Genomic DNA, 22,794 nt, shown 5'->3' on the forward strand with positions numbered 1-22,794 from the left:
AGTTTCTCATATTGTACATGGGTAATCGTGCCTGAAGCGCGAGGAGGCTATCTGTAACTAAAACCTTTCTGTTAGCGACACTGCAGGATCTGGTTAAATTGGGTTACATCAATTTTCCAGTAGGGAAACAAGGGCCCTTAACCATCATTTCCACCATGAAGCAGTACTGGAGTATCCGTAATGCAGCTGGAAAGAGTTTTGATGTCTGTTCAGTGACTTGTCTTCAAAAAAGAGTGCTGCAGGAGCTGGACAGCGGAAGGTCGTGCATGCTGGTCCCTAAGAAGGAAAAACATGTTAGAAGCAACACCCAATAACCTGCCTGTCAGCAAGATCTACTTGACACAGAATGCCTACTCTAACAACAGAAGTACAACCTCTGCCAGTCAAACAGACTTGGGTTTTTAGCTGTGTGATCTTAGGTGAGTGACTCCAGCTCCTTCCTCGTCAGTAAAATGGGGGTAACAATAACACGTAACTCACTGAGAGAATTTTAACAACGTATAATACAGCTTTTTAAACAGGGTCACATAGTAAAAATTCAAAAATTAGTACCCATTATGATTCAAAACCAGTCCCTACTTTTCCATTGTACTTCTTTCTGCTCAATTGTTTGGGGCATAATTTAGACACAGTAAAATTCACACTTTTTGATGTACGGTTTAATGCACTTTTAATTAGCATGAAATTTACTTTTAAAATTTAGAGGCAATTGTATCCAGGATTGAAAAGCCTTTTAGAGGTAGACATTTAAATATGCTTTGGTGATTAATAACCCCATTTGGGACACTCTTGAATGAGCATAAATGAAAGGGAGACAGTTATTCAATTAGCACCATTGTGGCTTAGTTTTTTTTTTTTACCCCCTCAAGAAATCAAAAAGGTTTTGCCAATGAATTAGTCAATGAACTAATGAACCAGTCAATAGTTATCTGCAGTGACCTATACCAAAGGCATTCTTTTGGTTAAATTGGCTATCTTGATAATTTTGGAAGCAAATAACCACCAAGAACAGACCAGGTGAAAATGGAAATAAAAATAAAATACTTTAAAAAGAAAGGGACCATAAATCATTTCAAAATTAAAAACCTCTCCCCTTCTGGAGGCTCTTTCTCCTACCTTCAAAATATGCATAAATCTCTTCTCTCTTCAAAAATCTTTAAATGGCTACCATTTCTACTGCCATCCTATTCTATTCCTGCCAAATTTCTCTAACTTAGCCAAACCCAGTGACTTTTCAACATTCATTATCCTAAATCCTTAACATTTGGCCTGCACCTCGATACAGAAATTGCCCTTTTAAAACTAACCATGACCTTCTCCTTACCAAATGTAATGAGCTCATTCTCCTTGTCATCTCTGTAGCATTTGAAGTATTCACTACCCACTTCTTTCTGAAACAATCTCTGCTTAGTCTTAGGAGAAACTGTTCTCTGTTCTCTCACCTTGGGGCAACTCCCCTCCCTTCCTTTCTTCCAGTTGTGTACTAGACTGAATTCTACGCATATTTTGCTATCTTCTCCCATGAGCATTTTCAAAAACATTTTCTTCAGCCCTCTAATTTTTTCATGGTTATATATATATATATAACCAGCCTTATGATTTTCAAATATACACCTCCAATCTTAATTGCTTCCCTGAGCTCCAATTCCATAGCTCCAGATGTTTTCTTCAACTTCCTCCCCTGTTCCTCTTACTATTATTTCTAACATTATCCAGGCTCAAAACCATGAGATCCTGTCTTCCTTCATCACCAAGTACCGATTCACCCTCCTCTGAAATGTTTTCGAGTCCCCTTTACACTCTTACTGCTTTCATCACCATCAAAGTCCAAGCTCTGGATTCCTGAATGGTCTCCATTCGAGGTCCTTCTGCTGAATCTACCAGCTGACCTGCCTCCCCACAGATCTCCTCCTTTGCAGTCCCCTGCTCTTCACTGCCTACTGCAACAAAATAAAACTCCTTGGCCTGACTTGCCAGAACTTCTGAAACCTGTAGGGGTTATCCCCAGCCATGCTTGCTGCTTCCTTCTTCCCCAAATTCCTTTCTTTTCTATTCAGTCCTTGTTCCTAGTTTATACCTGATCATCTCTATTTCTGAATCTTTAAGAGTGCCTTACCCCTTTATTTATGACTATCCACACCTCCAAGGAGTTTTGTCATAGACAACAGGCAAGAGTCTAGAGTCCTTAGGGTGTTTGCCATAGAATTTCAGGAGATAGTTGCATGCTTGCCTCGTAAGGTGGATTAGTGTTTTCCCAAAGAGTTATTGACTGTGGAGCCCCAATTATCTACCCTCTGCTCTGCTAAGCAATTTATATATACCATTTCACTTAACCTTCACAACAGTCCTATTAGTTGATTATTAGTGGTGTGAGTTGTGTATTGCTTAGTTTATGAGGCAGTGTTTTAAAAGGAAAGCCATAAAAAAATTCCTCCCTTTCTCTTTAAAGATGTGTGTGTGTGAGAGAGAGAGTAATGACAACTTGAAAGAAAATGAAAACAGCAAGTAGTTTCTGTGGCTCAATAATAGATCATTGTTCATTTCAGAACAAAGCAACCACAGTAGTTTTAAGAGCTAAGACCAGTCTCCAAAACTAGTGCTGATCAATATGATATTCCTAACACCTTTATGTCCCTTTGGTGAGGTTTTTTATGGGGGAGGAAGGGGAAGCCCTGTGCCTGGAGCTCTGTCAGCAGAATTCATGTTGGAATACCCACAGTGTCTCTGCATCTAGGGATGCCCAGAACTGCACCCCTGGAGTATGTGTTGCTGCCCTGGCTTACGTGATCTGAAATCAACCAGCACAGGCTGATAACATATGCTAGGAGAGGGAGACAGAGAGTCTAAAAGAGACACGCTCCGGCAGACAGGGAGACCTATGGAGTCACATTCATTGAGAAAGACAGAATGAACCCATTCAGGGAGCTGGAGGTAGCCATATGTATTTGCTGAAACCTGACACACCATAATTTTTCATCTAGGAATAAAAAAGCATATTTTCTTGAAAGGCAAGAAATTGTTTGGGTTTCAGGCCTTCCTCATCCTGCACATGCAACTAAATGCTGAGTGTCACTAGATGGGTAGATTTTAGGCTGTTCTGCATCATCCTGTAGGCCAGGAGGGTGAGCTCCAGCGCACCTATCCTACCCTTTAGCTCTCCTCCACTGCACACATACACATACACGCACACCTTAACCAGGGCCATCTCTCCACTTCTATGTTCTATTCTTTGAATTAAGATTTCTTATAAGCAGAGAGTGCCTGACTAAGAAAAGTTTGAAAACCACACAGGAGGGTAACCTCTAAGGTCCCTCATTGTTCTAACATTTTAGCCAGAATTTCATCCCATACATACAAGAAAGCATGAGGACAGGAAGAAAGAAACAGGCAACCTTCTAGCACTTTTCTGCTTCCCCAAACACTACCCACTTGATGCTTGAAATGCTCCAATTAGAGATTTATTCCTTTGGCTCAAAATGTTTCCTCTCACTTTAAATACAGGTAGTTCTAAGGGAACAACACATTCAATCTGTCAGTCGTCTATCAATCAGATCACATCATTCCCTTGATACGAATGAACTTCTCACATATGTTCCTGAGAGCTGGTTTTAGGAAGAAATGAGAACACTGGTTCCCTGAGAGGGAAGGCAGCTTAGGGAAGGGGACCTAAGCACAGGTGATGTCATTTCACCATGGCTAGTCTGTGGGAAGATTGGAAGTCCCATTGGTAAATAAATAGATCTTTAGCAGCTTTTTGCACACCCATGGATTTGAGGAAGTATTGTCTGAACCTGATAAGATGTTTAATTGAGGCATTTCCAGCTTGAAGCATGACCCCCATACCCTGATGCAACAAGGAACACAATCCAATATGGTTAATTGTTCTTTTCAGCACAAAATCACTCCTTACTTGATTTCATAACCTGAGCAGAGCTTATAATGGGCCATAAATTGCAAGGGAAATGCCAGCTGCTTGGAATCTCTGGGAATTTATCCTATTCCTCCTGCTTTCGGTTTCTTACCTGGTTAAGCATACACGCACAAAATCTGCTGCATTTTCTGAGAAGTGTTCTGGTAAGGGAGGCATCAGCCCTTGGTGTGCACCAATGTAAAACATGGCTGCCATCCTATCCATGGAAGCCAGTGGGGGCTTCCCTGTGGCCATCTCAAACACAGTGCAGCCAGTGCTCCAGATGTCTGACTTCCGTCCATAGCCAGACTCATTGATGACTTCCGGGGCCATCCAGTATGGAGTCCCGTGCATGGACTTAAGCATGTCACTATGGGTGCCATTTAAGCCAGCCCAGGCCAAACGCTTGGCACAGCCAAAGTCAATCAGCTTTATTATTCCAGTTGGCATAAGCATAACATTATTTCCTTTGATATCTCGATGTACCACACAGTTCTCGTGGAGATAAGCAACACCTTGCAGGATTTGTTTCGTGTATTTACAGAACACCATCTCAGGCAATGGCCCAAAACGGTTTATAATACTAGAGATTGAGCCACCAGGAACAAACTCCATGAAAATGCTTACAATGTTCTCCTCCAAGCATGTTCCCAAATAGGCCACGATGTTGACATGTTTCAGTGCTTTGAGCAAATCGACTTCTTCCTGAAGTTTCCGGTATTCTTTTTCAGTAGCCAATTTATCAGAGGTATCCAAAGCCACTTGTTTTACAGCTATTAGCTGTCCTTGGCTAGTAAGACCACAATATACCTAGAAGCAAATCAATACCTTATTATTAAATATAAATGATGAAACTTGTTCACAAAACACCTCGTGTGGCACTTGTCTTTCCCTTCTCCTCCCAGACCGTTGTCTTTCTCTTAGTTGATACATCCCTACTTAAATGCAAAGTCCTTAAGCAACCTGGGTGTTTCAGTGGACCCAGAGTGCAGATAAGCAGCATAGTGAACATATTTCATAAGGGCTTGGGATCAGGTGTCCAGGGCTGGTTAGCATCCTGGTTTCACCATTCCCCAGCTGTATAACTTTAGGTAAGGTGTATAAACTTTTTGACTTCATTTTTTCTCATCAATAAAACTGAGGAAACAGTACTTACCTCACAGGTATCTATGATGAGTACATGAGTGTTGGTGGTCTTGAAAAGCCCCTCACCAAATAAATAAAATATGGCTATTTCAGTGCTAAAGCTCTAGGAAGAGAGAGGAAGGCAGGTCCTGTGGCAATTCAGCAGTCACCCCTGTCATGCGAGTTCATGACTTCCCACCTTCTCTCTGATTCCTGAAATGTCCCCACTAGAAGTGTAACACATCGTATTCGAGGGGTCAGTTTTTTCTTAACCAATCTGTGTAAGTACTATCTAAAGTGCTAGGACTTTAAATGATCTTTTATGCAATTCACCAAATGTGAGGAATATCTTTTGTTTTGCCACTCAGCAACGATCCTCCCAACTTCTAGCAACGTATCTTGAACTGCTGAACAAAGAGACTTCTTTCCCACAGGACTTGGACCTCGAAGAATGAGAGGCTAGAAATACAATGGCCACGGTACCAGCACATGGAGCCTGGGAACGAGAGCCAGAAGGAGAGGTAGAGAGACCAGATCCTGATGACACTGTTTGACCCCTGAAAGCAGCTGTGCCCAGAGCCAGACCTACTCCAGGCCCTTCAGTTACATAAAGCAGTGAGCATCCTTTTCCTCAAGCCAGTTTGGGTTGGGTTTCCTGTTACTCCAGCTGAAAGAGTTCTAAGTAATAGAGTACATGGGGGTGGGAAGGGCATGCAGGAAGATTAGCAAGGAGGGAGGGGTCAAGGAGGAGTGGAGATTTTTTTCTATTTCATCGTGTTTCCCATTTAACTTACTGTGCCGTAGGCTCCCTTCCCAAGGATCTCACCCTTGGTCCACAGGATAGGTTCTTCATACTTTAAACTATTTTCAGAAATTGTCTTCTTTTCATGTGAGATGAAAAATTTCTCCTCCTGGTCATATATCCCAAACCCATTACTATATCTCTGGAAGAATAAGACAAAAAGAAGAGTCATCATTAAATTCTGAGTCCGTGGAATGGAGAGAAAGGGTGGAGAGTAGAGTTTTCCTTTCTTCTAACTTAGAATCAAGCAGAGTAGGCCAAATATGCACCCCCTAACCAATTACAGAGGAGACCCCTGATCGTTAATCCACCTACAGCTTCCCCAGGACAGCAGCCTCCAGTGAAGTTATAACTGAATACTTTTTCCACTAAAAAGCTTCTCTGTTCCTCTGCCTGCTTTAGAGTCTCTGCCAAAGGCAAGTGATGGCAGCTGACTCCTTTGCTAGAGTGAGCTCTGGATAAATAGCCTTTGTCTGTTCTTCATTTATTTCCACAACACACACGTACAATCACACACACAAGTATATATGTAAGCATATATGCGTACACTTCCATACATGTAAACACATGTACACACAAATATACATACACACAGGTGCTCTCTCTTACACACACCTGCACACATGCGCACACACACCCCCGCATGCATGTGTGCACAGCCATAACAAGCAAGTCTGGTGGTCAGGACCAGCCGTGATAGATTGAAGATCCCTGGTCCACTAGGCCCTTGCTTCTCTAAGGAGAAGATGCAGACCAGCTGTATCAGCATCACATGGGAGCTTGTTGGACCTGCAGAATCTCAGGCCCCAGACATACCGAATCGGTGTCTACATTTCAACATGATCCCCAGGAGATGTGCTTCCACAGTAAACTTTGAGAGGTCCTGCCCTGAAAGCTGGAAAACGAGTATCTCTTTGTGGAGCTTAGACCATGTTTTCCATCTGGTTGATCAGGACCAAAAATACTATGTTTTGATCTCTATGAGTTCTTTTTTGTTTGTTTTAAGATTAACTATTTCCCTCTCTCAGACTTCAGACAATACTATAGAGCTACAGTAATCAAGACAGCATGGTATTGGTACAAAAACAGACATATAGATCAATGGAACAGAATAGAGAGCCCAGAAATGAACCCACAAACTTTTGGTCAATTCATCTTTGACAAAGGAGGCAAGAATATACAATGGAATAAAGACAGTCTCTTCAGCAAATGGTGTTGGGAAAACTGGACAGTAGCATGTAAAACAATGAAGCTAGAACAGTTCCTTACACCATACACAAAAATCAACTCAAAATGGATCAAAGACTTAAACATAAGACAAGATACAATAAACCTCCTAGAGGAAAATATAGGCAAAACATTATCTGACATAAATCTCAAAAATGTTCTCCTAGGACAGTCTACCCAAGCAATAGAAATAAAAGCAAGAATAAACAAATGGGACCTAATGAAACTTACAATCTTCTGCACAGCAAAGGAAACCATAAGTAAAACAAAAAGACAACCTACGGAATGGGAGAAAATTTTTGCAAATGAAACCGACAAAGGCTTGATCTCCAGAATATATAAGCAGCTCATACGACTCAATAAGAAAAAAACAAACAACCTAATCCAAAAATGGGCAGAAGACCTAAACAAGCAATTCTCCAAGGAAGAAATACAGATGATCAATAGGCACATGAAAAAATGCTCAATATCACTAATTACCAGAGAAATGCAAATCAAAACTATAATGAGGTATCACCTCACACCAGTCAGAATGGCCATCATTCAAAAACCCACAAATAACAAATGCTGGAGAGGCTGTGGAGAAAAGGGAACCCTCCTACACTGCTGGTGGGAATGTAGTTTGGTGCAGCCACTGTGGAAAACAGTATGGAGATTCCTCAAAAGACTAGGAATAGACTTACCATATGACCCAGGAATCCCACTCCTGAGCATATATCTAGAAGGAACCCTACTTCAAAATGACACCTGCACCCCAATGTTCATAGCAGTACTATTTACAATAGCCAAAACATGGAAACAAGCCTAAATGTCCGTCAACGGATGACTGGATAAAGAAGATGTGGTATATTTATACAATGGAATACTATTCAGCCATAAAACCCAGCAACATAACGCCATTTGCAGCAACATGGATGCTCCTGGAGAATGTCATTCTAAGTGAAGTAACCCAGAAAAAGAAAGAAAAATACCATATGAGATCGCTCATATGTGGAATCTAAAAAAAAAAAAAGTATAAATACAAAACAGAAACAGACTGACATAGAATACAAACTTGTGGTTGCCAAGGGGGCGGAGGGTGGGAAGGGATAGACTGGGATTTCAAAATGTAGAATAGATAAACAAGATTATACGGTACAGCACAGAGAAATATAAACAAGATCTTATGGTAGCTCACAGAGGAAAAATGTGACAATGAATATATATATGTTCATGTATAACTGAAAAACTGTGCTCTACACTGGAATTTGACACAACATTGTCAAATGATTATAAATCAGTAAAAAAATGTTTTAAAAAAAGATTAACTATTTCCTCTATGAGTTCTTAAAAATAAATGATGATGCGGGAGGTATAGCTCAGTGGTAGAGCACATGCTAAGAATGCACAAGGTCCTGAGTTCAATCCCCAGTACCTCCATTAAAAAATTAATAAATAATTTTTTAATTTTAAAAAATAAATAAACCAAGGAACCCTCCCCCCACACCAGGAAAATACGACGATGGTGATGTAGCGGCATGGTGAAGGTCCTTTACGAATAAGACATCATACAGGATCACCTGCCTCATGAATGAGCACATGTGCCTCCAAAGGGCCCTTTGGGCTCCTCCTCCCCAGCCTCTCATGTTTCCATTGAAACTGAAATTTAAGGACTCTTGGAAATGAAAAAATCACAAAGGTCAGTTTTTGAATCTACAATTGCAGGGTAGGATTATGAGCTGATTATATTTACTAGCTTGGTAGCTTTTCTTGAATTTGAAATGGCAGAGTGGTAGACCCATCCCAGATACATCGGCAAGCACACATATACCCCCATCTCCCACCCAAGCCAGGAAGCCTCTCTGAATCACCACCCACCTCCCAGCAGAGACCAAGCTCACCGTGAGGGTAGGGCTGGCCTTTTAGGACAAGGAATATTCCCACTGTGCAGTGATTAAGAGTGTGGGGCTGCAATCAGAATGCCTGTCCCCACTGCTCACTAACTGTGTCACTTTCTATACCTCAGTGTCCTCATCTGCAAAATGGGGACTTGTTATTACCTGTAGTACTTATCTCATAGAGCTGTTATGAATCATATAAAGGAGACAATATGATGCGTCTCACTCATGTGTTAAGTTCTCAATAAACCTAGCTATGGTATAATTGTTTACCTTGTGTATTCTTCTGATCAGCTATTTAAAAGAATTATTTCTGATCCTGATACAGTATGATATTACCTGAGTTAATGTTCATAATGTTTCAGCTAAACCTGCCGTTTCCGTCTTTAGAATCTGAGTAGAACAGGAGGCTAATATACTACAGTGAGAACTCAACAAACAAAAGCCAAATACCTGTTGATATTCTTCTCCCCCACCCCCACTCCAGTGCCAAACAAACTTCTAAAAAAAATTTATTCAGGATTGTTGCTTCTGCTTCCTTGAGAGCAATGGCTAAGTCTTGTACCCCACCATGTCTCTAGTTCCTCTCCCAATACCAGAAACACAGTAGGCATCAATGACGTTTTTGTGTTAACGTAGTGAACAATTTGGGAACAAATGCTCAAGGGCAGCGAATCTTTGAGAAATTATCATTTCATGTCTTCAGTTTTTTGTTTTTTTGTTTTTTGTAACTAGATTGTGAGCTGCTTCAGGGGGCTGTGCTACCTTCTATCTCACACACCAACTAGAGCCATGTTTTACCCATAATTATCTCCCTGCTGTTATTTGTTGATTGACAACATCATCATTGAAAACAATATCTACCTGTTTAAACAAGTAGTTTTGCTATATTAATGTACTTAAAGTGATTCCATTGTGGCGTCAGGCTAGCTAAATTCTAGAAGTAAGGTGGCACTTCCCACTCCAATGAATCTCTGATTCTAATTATACCAACCTGTATTTTGATGTTTGTTGTCTCTCCGCCTAATTCTTGCATAGTATTTCCTCTCTTACTGAGGACAAGATTTAGGTTTTCGGGATCTGTTTCATCTGCCATTATTTGGCAAGAGTTGTTGTCTTTCTCATCAAGAGCCAGAAGTTCTGCAGCTAAACAACCTAATAGTTCATCTGTCAATTCTTCATTCTTTACAGAGTCTAGAATCTCTTGGGAAACTGAATCTGCATCATTTAATGTTTTTCCAAATGTCTGATATATAATTGACTTATTAGCTAAATGACCATGATCCAAAGAATGTGCCCAATGTTGATACACTTGGGAAGATGCACTTTCTTGTTTCTCTTGGCAAGAGAAACTCACAAGTATTTTAGACTTATCTGAAACACTTTCAAACTCTACGTCGTTAGTTAAAATTTGGTTGGCATTTATTTTACCAAGAGATGCTGGGTTGTGCTTTTCTTGCAGCATATGGTTCGATCTCTTCTCACTGGGCACCACCCAGCTGTTTTCTGAAAGGACAAGCGAGGTCTGGTGATGGAGCTCTTCAAGTTCACGCAGATCTCTGACTCTTGTGGCAAGAACGTGATTGTTGGAAATGTCTCCTTCATCGGCAGACTCTTCCACAGAGACTTCTTCAATAATGGACAGGTCTGAGACAGGAAGGAATTCGTTCTGTTCAGTGGTCTGCTCATGGGTCTGAACCAGGTTCATGGGCTGAACTTCATCTTTGGAGGATAGAAAGTCATTTCCTGAAGGCTTTATCTGCCATTCTGGTTCTGAAATACCATCACCATTTTCGGTGTCTTGTAGGTGGCTACCTACAGCCTTGCAACCCTTTTCTTTAGAAATTAAACTTCTGTGCTTTTGTTTGATGCCAAGCGAAGACTTTGGGGGTTTAATATGTGGTCTTTTCTGAGAAAGTCTTATTCGGCTACTGCTGCTCCTCTCACTCTGTGCAGACCGACATTTATTAGTGATACATCTGCCCGATGGAGCTGAGTGTATCTCCCGGTAATATTTGTTTTCATGCTGTTCAGCTTCTCGTATGTGACGATAAACAGGAGTCCCAAACATTTCATAGATTCCAGGCCCATTTTCAGTTGAACTGATTTCTTTGAACATGTCACTGTACTTCAGATCTAAGTAATTTAGCCTTGGCTCTGTTGGTTGAGCAGAGAGAGGAACAGAAGTCTTTTTTATTCCTGGATTTTTACAGATGCAAGGGAATGATTGCTTTTTAGGTTTCAGAGCCCAGTAAGTGGACTGCTTCTTTTCTATCTGCGTCATTCTCCTTTGAAACTTAGGTCTGGGGTCCACCAGCCCCAATGCAGGAAAAACTTGAGTTTTTATGCTGGTTTTTTGCATGGAAGGCTTCATGGACCCTTCGATGGAAATCATGAAATTCTGAGGTGTCCTGTTACTGGTCTTGGTCTTTGAATCCAACTTACTTCTATGGGTTTTCACCTTACGCCTGTCATTTTCTTGGTGTGGGAGTATGTTGAAGCTTCTGTTGTTATGAAGGATTCCCTTTCTTTTTTGGAGGCTTGGTTTGGTTATTGCTGGCTCCGTGGGAGTTCCATCTCCAGGGAAAGTGATGTGAATAAGAGGCACCATCCCATTCATTTCTGTTTTGATTGGCTCTGCTGTTGATATTTTTATGTTTGTATCCATGCTGCTCTGATCTTCTGGGAACTTTTCCATAGGGCCATCAGGGACTACACTGGACAAACCTTTAAGAACACTATTCTCTTCTGATACATGGTCTGGCTCAATTGCTTTGCCTTCAGGTGCTGAAGCACTTTTTGTGTCAGCTTTATCATTTCTAGTCTCTACATCCTGGCTTAGAGTTATTTCTGAATGCAGGGCTTCTTGGAACTTGATCGGTTTGGTATATCCAACTTCTAAATCTTCTTCATAGTTTCTGGCTACTGAACCCTCTTTCTTTCCTGATGAAAGATACCGAGAGTTCTCTTCTGCTTTTCTCAGTTCATCACCACGGCAGTCAGTATCTACTTCCGTATCTGTAGGAAAATTGCCTTCCTTGAAATTCTCAAAGGACACCAAAGACTGTCCTGTTTCAAAGTGAGATATTTCAATGTTGACACATCCTTCTGTCTCCTTGGACTTCCTATTCTTCTCCATCTCTGGGTGTTGTCTCTGATGGTGAGCCTTCCAAAAAGAGCACATGTTTCTAGACCAAAAAGAGCTATCAAAGGACCTGAGAGTCTGATCCACTAGCATCTTGAATGGTGCTTCCCTCTGCTTGTTTGATGGTCTAAATTCATCAGATCGACTAACAGGCTCTGAGAGCTTAGGTATGAAGGATATGAGGCTTGGAATATTTACTTCTGTCTCTTTTTGATCCTTGTGATTTGGGGGGAGTGTAAAGAGACCAGATCTCATGGGCAAAAGTGACAGTGGTGGCAGAGGGAACTAAAAGGAAAGAAAGAAAAAGTGAATGAATGCAAAAAGACATATGCATATCATGTTAAATGGTTTAAAGCAATCTGAAGAGATTTTAAGATCTCTTTAGGAAGGCATTTAAAGTACAAAGTTGTCCTGGAGATCACAATTTAAAAACCTAAAATCTCATTCCTAGTGTTTTCCTAGGACCAAAGTAAGACAATAGTTTTAAAAACCAATATTAACAAAAATTCATGGATATATATTTAAAATAAAGGCCCTCTAATGTTAACATTAAAAATTTAAGATGAGACATTTTATTTCTATTCTCTTTTCTGTTTACTTTGCATGAAATTGATCTATGATTTTTTAAATCCCCGCTTAGAACAGCTTATAATTGCTATTACATTTACTCTAATGGTGATCAGTAGGTTACAGACTAACTCAGAATTTGTATCTGGAGCACAACTACTCCTTCTGGTTTGGCTGAATTGTTTTCATGAGGGTGGCTTAGAAATGTGCCACACCATACTCTAGAAAGTTAACACCCTACATGGTTTTTAATTCTCCTTGACCTTCCAGCTATTTTCAAAGTAAGCTAGTTTTTATTATTATCAACCTCTAGAGGTCAGTGTAACTCAGTATATAATATTCAGCTTTTTGGTCAGTTAAGCTATAAACTCTTTAACTTTACACTTTTCAGGTGATCTTTCCCTGTGTATACAGATTTGATACCTAATTATGTCAGAATATTTATAGGCATAGATCACGAGTGGTCATTGAGAGCTATATGTCTAATTTTCATTCTATTGCCACCTATGTGTAGGAAGAAAGGAAAAGAAAAGGAAGCTGACACTAGAAACAGGCATTAGAAATAGGTGGGACACATGCTACCTGCTAGTTCTTTTGCCTACATGCCTTTCTTCTCTCTCTGAAAAAATACAGATTCTCCCAGTGCTTAAACACCTCCGTAGTAGAAGTTTGTTTGTTTTTTTTAGGCCAATAAACTCCTTTTCCAACACTAAGCAATACCTATACATTTTCTCAAAGGCTTATAGGATACAGAAGAGTCAGACAGTTGAGAGAATGGCAAGGATCTTTCCAAACGCTCTACTTACAAATTAGACAACTAGGAAAATCTTTCTACCAGTGGAAAAAGAATTACCTAACTGCTCAGTATGTTAAAAGAAGACAAATTAAATATGTGTGAGAGCTACTCACTTCATTATATGGAGAACAGGAAATATTCCAGAAAAGAAATATACATGTCAAGTTACAACTTTCCTAGAAATTATTTGCTGCTCTATAAACTATATGTGAGTTGTTGTTTTTCTGAGATATCATTGCCGAGGCTTTTGGCTCTGAGTTCTTTGATAGAATTTGTCTCCAAAAAGATTCTTTGGTTTTAATTCTTAAGTCAAAATGCTCAAACTAACCTTACCTCAATTCTTCGCCTACTATACTTCATATCAGAGGTAGAAAACTCTGTAACAGAAAAATAGTAATAATTAGCTATTGTTAGTAGTAGAGTGACCACAGTCTGCCTTAATAAGCCAGAGCCTGGGGATGGAGTGATCTGGGTGCTGAGACTTGAGGAAAAGTGGTCAAAATGAAGAGTTTTTCCAGGTGTAATCCACATGGAGGTGGATATGGAAGAACCAAACAGAAAAAGTGACTACTGCCACTGAAGGGGGTTGTTGTTCTATATAGAATGTTGTATTTTACATATGCATGTGTTTCATAAATATAAAATTTGCATATATGTACATATTTACTTATATTTATATTCCTTCTGGAAACACAAGACCACTGAAACAGAAAACAGAGCATTTATCACTCACTGGGCATCCTAGCACCAGTTCCCTGCACCCCAACTGCCCACAGGTTGACGCAAGGAGAACCAGATGTTCCCCTGCACAGGCAGTGAGGTTGCACCACAGGAGGACATCGTGAAATTATGAATCTCAGAGCTTATATAGAGTGTTGGCAGTTTAACCCATCTTTCCCTTCCAAGAGAGACCTTTGCTATGAAATGTAAGCAAATGTCTCCAGGAGAAAGGGGAAATGTGTTTCTGGGTATTGTTTGTTTGTTTTTGTTTTGTTTTGTTTTGTTTTTACCTTAAAAAGTAACCCAATAGCTCCTGCCAAAATAAACCTCAGTCTTTGTGGAACAATCTACTAACTTCCAAGGCATCTCTGCCATTCAATCATCTTTTAACCTAAGTCTCCTAGTGCTTTTTGCTCAGAAAGCCCAGACTTGCAGAAATGCGAAAATATTTATGTCTCCCAACTGTTGTTTGGACTCAAACATGAGAGAGCTCATAAATTCTGGAGGAGCAGGGGAAGGACTAGATGGGATTTCCTAGATAGAAGGTGTTCTCTTCTTACTAAAACATCAGAATGGTCCCTAAAGCCCCACTCACCACCTCGGCTTAAAGCTGAAGCTAAAAGCTCCAACATGTCCAGGATCAAAGCAGGTGACATGAATGGATGATGTGGGGAAGGTAGGGAAAGTGGTGAGCTGAAGTCATGTACCCCATCTAGAGAGATGTCCATTACCCAGTTCTACTTGATGTTGTCCATTCCAGATGGGTAATCCAGCACTGCTGGACCTTCCAGTTGCCAAGAGAAGTCAGAGAGCTGGAGACTTTATGTTAAAGCTCCCCCTGCCCATCTCTGTTTTTTAATACTTTGAAGGTTGACCAAAATATGTTTGTAGGTCTTTTTTTAGCTACAGGCTGCCATTTTGAAATTTCACGTAGAGAGATCTCTCTAAGATGTACCACAGGTAGAGAAGCCTGTACCACAGGTGAAAAATGTTCACCTCAGAAGAGGATCCCAATAGGAAAGGCACAGCATTTCCCTCAGCCACAGCTGGCCAAAGCACCTGCCCCAAAATCAGGTGTTACTCATCCCTACGGTTTTCACCTTCAAAATTCTGTTGGTTTTGCTCATGTGCCATTTTATCTCCTGGGTTCTTGTTGTTCTTCTTTACCTTCCTAAATATTCCTTTACCATCACTTTAGTGAGGTCTGTGGAAAGAGTGGAGAAAAGCGTGTACATTCAATCTTTTAACTAGAATTCTATATACATTTTAAAAGGCACCTGCTCAGTTTATTTAACCAATATTTACTGAGTGCCTCCTGAGTAGCCAACACTGTCCCAGAAGATGGCAATATAATTGTGAACAACAAAGGCAAAATTCTTGCCCTCACAGAGGTTGTACTCTAGAAGTAGAGACTTCCTGCTGAAAAGATATTACAAGTTAATACCGGAAATACAACTGAATATAATTTATAGTTGGGTGCATACGTATAACTCCCTGAGTGAAAAAAAACTTCCAGATAGTATTATAAATACTTAGATGGATATTATTCAGTGTTGGTAAGGAATGACATGAGATAGGAAGGCACTCTTAAATATTTCTGGTGAGAATGTACAAGTAAGATCTTTCCAGCAGGTAATTTGCCGGTATATATTGAAAGCCTTTTAAAATGTATATAGAATTCTAGTTAAAAGATTGAATGTACACGCTTTTCTCCACTCTTTCCACAGACCTCACTAAAGTGATGGTAAAGGAATATTTAGGAAGGTAAAGAAGAACAACAAGAACCCAGGAGATAAAATGGCACATGAGCAAAGCCAACAGAATTTTGAAGGTGAAAACCGTAGGGATGAGTAACACCTGATTCAGTTGTCAGCTTTCTGTGTTCTGCTCACTGTCTGCAGGAGGGAGAACTCAGCAAGAAATCAGAACCCCAGAAAGGAGCAGGAATTGAAGACACCAGGTACCTCTGAAGGTGGGGATGCAGGTGAGGCTGAAACCAGGGGTTGCTTCAGAGTCTGTATAAGGAGTAGGTTCCAGATGCCCTGTCCTACCCTACTAGTCAGGAGTTGCTCTTCTCCATTTCTGGCTGGAAGTTTATTCTCTGGAGAGCTTGAAACAAAGACGCTGAGGAGCTAGGTGTGGCTGAGAGCAGACACAGGATGCTGGAGTGGAAATATGAGGATAAATGAAAGCCATCACACTGACATGTGACACTCCAGGCTTATAACCTACAGGCAAGAGCTTGGATTCTCCTCCTCTCAGGAAAACTAGTTGAGAGAAATCTATGCACACTGACACTTGGAAAATGAATCCTTCACCCAACTGTCCAGGTCTCTGCCCATTCCCCAAGCTCCCTTCGTGCTTTTTAGTCTGCCTTTCTTAAATGCAAATGGATCACCGAGGATCAACTGATATACAGGAATTGCCTCAATGTGAAAATACCGAGAACAAAATAAACACAAAGAAAAGAGATCAGAGGAAATAGAGACACTGAAAAACTACCATTAATATTCTCCATGAACCTTTTTCAGGAAGCTACTGGATAACGTACCCTCCTAAACTGAGGGCATAAACCAAGGGAGAGGAAACCAGGTACCCAGTACACAGGGGTCCAACACAGCAGGGGAGTCAAGGGCATTTCCAGGATAACAGTGAGGAACTCCCAGAGAGGCAGCGGGTCAGGAGGTCCAAAGACCAAGTCACACAGAATGAAACAGGAAGGCAGAGCGTTCCAGGAGCAAGGTCCCCAAAACAAGACAAACCAATGGATTACCTGGTGTGCAGTTGCCTGTCTTGAGGTGCATCTCACAGGTTCATCAGACAGGATGGGGATGAATTAGTGACAGATATAGAGAAAGTAAGCAAATGGTGAAATGAGGCAGGTATTAAAGCCGGGATAAATATAATGTTGCAAAAGAAAAGCAATGTGATCCCAGCGCACTCTGGGGCTCAGCTGTGAATGACATTTTACCTAGTCATAGTAAGGGAGGCAGTGAATATCAATGTTCTTTTAAAACAGAAAGATTTCAAAGATTGTGTGTGCAGAGAGAATGTAAAACTGTCACATCCTAATAGATAATGTCTAAGTGAAACAATCAAGGAATATAGTTATAAATATGTTATTTAAATATGTGGAATTACATTCTAAAAGAAACCATCTTGAATTACATTCTAAAAGAAACCATCTTGAAATAGTATTTGTACTTCTTATTTCTTACTTTTTCTCTTCCTCATATGTCTTTTCTGAATTTTTCTTAATTAATATATGTTGACTGTCTCAACTTTAAAATTGCATTTAAACAATTTTTTTTTAAAAAGGGAACAAATACCTGCCTGGTAAACCCAATTGACTTTTTCAGGTAAGATTGAAACACCTGTAGAGTAGCTCTCATCACAGAATACTGACCTAACCCAGGTTGTTCTTGCCTGGATGTGCTACTTTAGTTACATCTTCCAGATTCTCCATGGTTTGACCACAAGAGGATATTTCCATGATGTCCAATTCAATCTCTCCATCCATCCTTCCTCCAGTCTGTACCTGTACCAGCTGCCCCTCCTTTTCTCTAAACTTACCTCCACTACAAGACTGCATGTGTTTATCCTTTCTTTCCCTCCTAACTAACGTGGGACACATAGTGGGAGATGTGGGTTAAAGACACACATGGCAGGTGCTTAAGCACGTTGGCTTCAGAGACAGGTTGTCCAGGTTTGAACCCAGCCTCTGTAACCCACTAGCTACGTGCCCTGGGGATGCACTTAGCTGCCCTAAGACCTCAGTTTCCTCATTTCTAAAACAAGTAAGCTAATATTACCTATATCAGTGAAGATTTTTCCCTTGAAGCAATAGGCACTCAATATATGGTTATTGCTGCTGTTGTTATTAATTCAAGATACATTTTTAAATAGTTGTGTGCCACATCTGGGTGGGAGGTACTTGGAGGTGCCATGGTTTTGGCCTTTGTGATCTGGTGAAGACCAGCACATAGAAACATAATGACAGTTCAGCATGATAAGTGTTACATTGTGGATGAGGTCAGGATCCTATGGGAGTCCAAGGGAAAGGTGACTCACCCCATCTTGGGGAGGTTCAGGAAGACTTCCCAGAGGACTGGGTATCTAAGGTGACACAGGGGCTTCAAGGGAGGGAAGAATGGGGAGTTAAAGTTTAATGGGTCCAGAGCTTCAGTTTTGCAAAATGAAAAAGTTATGGGGATAGATAATGTTGATAATTGCAAAAGATAGTTAAAAATGGTGAAAGTAGTAAATATAATGTTATATACGTTTTACACAATAAATCTAAAACTTTTAATTAAAAAAACCCCACTGCTTCACCTAAATTTCATTTAAGCTCTATCCTTCTCCCCAAAGCCTATAATAATAATCCTAATTTTTCCTTTGTTTGGTGAGATGCTTCACATTTCCTCTGCTGTGCAATGTCCCTCATTGAAATAAGCCAGTAAACGCAAGTTTGGGGACCCCAGGTTTGTCCCTGGTGATGTTGGCCAATTGATTTAGGACAGTGGTAAGCAGATAGCACGGTCAGCAGTGCCCTAAGGGGAGACGCTGGTATCAGTGCTGCTACCTGTTAATAAGTCTTGGGCTAGATAGAACGGCTAACTCAAGTCTTGGAAGAGAGCATCCTCAATGTAAGCCCCCGAAAACCCCACAGATAATAATTAACCAAATATGAGTTCCCTGTAAAGATTTTCAAATGCTCAAGAAAAAAGATGAATATTTATTCACCGAAGAATGAAGAAATCACTGTATACTTAAATGAACTCACCTTCAGATTTTCTTTGCTGCCTCTTCAGAAAGTGAGGAATGTCTTCTCTGGCTACAGACTTGGAGATGTTTGGTTCTAAGCAAAGTCTGGGCAACAAAATGCCCAAGTTCACATTGCAGAGCTCCTTGGAAGTTTCCTCTTTCTGCAGAAGTACAGGCCGTGTGGTCACCGTCTTCATCCTAGAGCTCACCATCTCGGTCTCACTCGGAAGGGAAACAGAATGTGCTTGTGCCCATTCCTGATGCATTGAGGTTATCCGACTAAAAGTGGGAGGAGATGGTCTGATTTACAAGTCACTCCCCATGTCTGCTGGACCTCTAGTTCACAGGCCAGACTGACATCACTGGAGGACTGTCTGAAGGACTATTTCCAAATAGTGCTGCTGCTGAGCAGAATGGCTATATTCCTGAAAGGACCAGACCCCTCCACCCTCTGACTTGCTCCCCATCTCATCTGCCCTCTGCCCCTGGAACTTGAGTTTTCCCAGTCCCTGCTTCCTCGAGCAGAGAAATCAGAAGGGCAAAGGGCAGGCATAGGGGATGCACCCTTTTACTTCTCCAAAGGTAAGCACCAGCCCAGTGCTTCTCAAGCTATCTTTGGTGAAGAATCAGAGTTTCCATTCCATTGTGAACTGAAACTTTTACAAGATGTAGCATCATAAATTACTATAAAAATGAAAAGAAAATCAAAAACATGAAAATAAGCCCCAGTTTTTTCACTGTCAGGTCAATGAACATAAAATTACTTTGTCCAATTGCTATACCACTTTTTAAAGGTTTAAATCTCCAAGTTCTGTACTGCCTTCACCCTGAACGGGTGGGTAACAGAAGGACAGCAGAACTTTGATTTTGGGTAGCGCTGCTGCAGGGTCAGCACACTGTGGCCCTCAGCCCAAATCCAGCCTCCACTCTGTCTTGGTATTTTGACTGGATCACACCCACTTGTTTACATACCATCTACGGTGGCATTCAAGCTGCAACTGCAGAGTTGAATCATTGCAACAGAGGACCACATGGCCCACAAAGCCTAAAATATTTATTATCTGGCTCTTGCCACAATAATATTTATTATGACTCCTGCTTTTGGGTGTTTTGGGCAGTTGAATTACTAAAAATGTGCCCCACAAGTATATACTTCAATTCCTAGCTAACCTTTCAAAGAATATTCCTTACTTGTTTTCTTGTAAGTCTTCTTGGCTCATTTCCTGGGGATGACTGACATCTCTTGGAAAAGTAACAATAATCTCAACACCTATAGAAACAGATACAATAGTAGGAGGAAGAAGAAAGTAATGAATTGCAGTGGCGACTGGGAATCGAATATTTTCTTTTCGGTAATTTGGCTTACCTGTTCTTGATGATTACAGAATGGATATTAACCAGGGACTGAGGGTTAGCTATCTTTGTATGTTTTCCTGTCCTAAATAAATGCTTGCTTAAAGAGCAAAAACATTGTAGAACAAAACTTTCCAGAGGTAAAATAAAATTTTAGGATGAGCAGTGTTTTCTCCCTTGGTGGAGAACACAAGGTCTCCTTCTGTCAGGTGTAACTGATGTCCCCCACTTCACAGGACTGTTGTGAGAATTAAACGAGATCACTTATGCTGCCCCGTGGGAACTTGCTTATGTTTGTAATTTGATCATCTCTTATCTGATTCCAGGGAATGACTCCCAGTATAACTCTTAAGACAGTAAGTTCCAGCTTACAGAATTGATGCTTGCTTACAATATAACACGGTAAACAAATTTTCAACAAAAACTAGTGTGAACCATAACCACAACTGCCTGTCCTTTAAGGTTTGTTCATCTATTCATTTCTTTTCCACTCAACAAAATTTTAGCAAGTATACACCATGCCTAACTCTTTGCACTGAAAATGTAGAAACAAATGAGGTACAGCTGTGGTCCTAGCGGAGCCTATAAATAAGAAAGTAAAGAGCCTAGCCAGGTAAGCATTGTGATGTACATGTGCAAAAGGTGTGTAGGGGCATAGAGGAGTGTCCTTCCAGGAGGACGAGGTGCTTGTCCCAGTATTCAGTCCCATCCGTGTATTTGTCAGAGCTGTTCATCCCGTCTGCATGTGCTGAAGGAGACATGCTTTTAATCAGCCCCACAGATCGAATGCTAGGGAAGTGTAACAGTGAAGATTTGAGCAGGCGTGAATCAGAGATCTGGGTCCATGTCCCTCCTCTGCCACTTCAGGGGTGATCTTGGGAAAGTTCTTTAATAACTGTCATCATCAACATTATCTCAATAAAGATTTTTATTATTTTTAGAGGACTTTGTCTATTTTGTCAAATACATGGGAACCACCATTTTGAAAGCATTTTTCTTGTTCAATTTTTACGCCTGTGTTACTTATGAGAGTAGTATTTTTTTTTTGAAGTAAACGTTTCCAAAAAGAAAAGTATTGTTTGTAGTCTCTAAAAATGAAGTTCCTTGGGATGACTGATTTTTTTTTAACTGTTAAAATATACTATCACTACACTATTTCTGTAACACAAAATGAAAGGTTTGGGACTATACTGCTGGGAGTAACTTAGAGGTCATCTGGTCCATAACTCTTCATTTTAGAGATGAAGAAACTGATAGCCATGAGGTGATATGACATGCTCAGGGCCACTTTTGTGTGGAAAGGAAGATGGATGTCTTTCATACCATTCTTGTAGTCATCCTTGAGGACAACATCCCAGCTGATGTGTTAAAGTAAGAAAACCATGCAGCATACATTCCTAATAACTAAACAGTCAGTGAAAAGGATGTTCTAACAAAGACTAGATACAGTTAGCACTTTGCTGTGGAAATTAGAAAATTGGACAGTGTCTTCATGTGAACATGTTCTTAAGAATGACTGTACTTTTACAATTATTGAGGACTAATAAACCCAGAATGTTTTAAGCAACTTTAATGCATTCAAAATCTGCTCATTGGTTGATTTCTTTTTTTAAACCAAGGAACAAAGATATAATAAGGAAGCATAAAAAATAGCTGCCTTTTTAGAAACTGAAAAGTTAACGGCTTCTAAAAGGTGGGAGGAGAAAAAAGATTATAAAATGTACTGACTCTGAAATCATTGGGAATCACTGTTCTCTATTCTGTCTCCTGAATACTGTGAGTGGACGTGGGAGCCAGTAAACCTACCCGGTGGACCAGAAAAGAAGTTGCACTGTCACGTGTAAAAATGAAACACTTGCTCCTATCTGAATACATCTTTCCAGGTAAGAAGATGTAAACTAACCCCACCAGAATATGTTACAGTGAGAGAAACTAAAAGGCAACATTTAAACATAGCCAGAAACATAATTTCCTTGCAGAAGAGGTACAAATTACATTCAAAAGAGTCTGAAGACGATTATTAATTTAATATTAAAGCTATTATTAAAATGAAAACTTAAAATTGGTCTAGCCTAATTTATTCAATGAAGAAAAATTATTTTCTCCAGAAAAGTCTTAGTTTCCTATGTTTTCCATGCTTTCCACTTATTTTGTTTAATTGGATAAGCCTCAAGGCTCAAAATATTTTGATAACCTCTCCATGTTTTATTAATTTCCTGAATCATGAATTTCAGTGGAATTTTTTAACACTACATTTTCCAGCCTTTTCTGCCACTAGAATTCAGAAAGCTAATTTGAGAGAGAGATTGACATGAGTTACATGAACAAAGATAAGCCACAGGCATCCTTTGGCTGATGCTGGGGCAGAGGATGGAGGTTCTAAGATTGACGTGGGAGCAGCTCCCGGTTGTGGCCAAGGCAGCGTGATCTGGGGGTCAGTAGCCAGTTTTTAGATGTAGTTACAAGAATTCTTTCTTGCAACCCAGACTGGGGTCTTTTGTTCTCCTT

The 22,794-nt window shown here is 40.4% G+C and overlaps 1 protein-coding gene across 2 annotated transcripts in view; it reads right to left on the minus strand.

Moving 5' to 3' along the window:
• The window catches only part of MAP3K19 (mitogen-activated protein kinase kinase kinase 19), a 49,090-nt gene continuing 26,296 nt past the window's right edge, over positions 1-22,794 (minus strand). The window contains exons 8-14 of one of the 2 annotated variants that reach the window (XM_006196112.4): positions 20,125-20,203; positions 18,953-19,212; positions 13,783-13,826; positions 9,936-12,371; positions 5,830-5,979; positions 4,023-4,720; positions 1-276 (exon numbers count right to left, since the gene is read on the minus strand). In XM_006196112.4, coding sequence (XP_006196174.2) covers positions 210-276; positions 4,023-4,720; positions 5,830-5,979; positions 9,936-12,371; positions 13,783-13,826; positions 18,953-19,212; positions 20,125-20,203 — 3,734 coding nt within the window. In that variant the 3' untranslated portion in view covers positions 1-209. The remainder of the gene's footprint in view (positions 277-4,022; positions 4,721-5,829; positions 5,980-9,935; positions 12,372-13,782; positions 13,827-18,952; positions 19,213-20,124; positions 20,204-22,794) is intronic. The other variant, XM_006196113.4, reaches the window with a different exon arrangement.

This window comes from Vicugna pacos, chromosome 5 (genome assembly GCF_048564905.1).
Source record: "Vicugna pacos chromosome 5, VicPac4, whole genome shotgun sequence".
In the NCBI taxonomy this organism is placed as follows: domain Eukaryota; kingdom Metazoa; phylum Chordata; class Mammalia; order Artiodactyla; family Camelidae; genus Vicugna; species Vicugna pacos.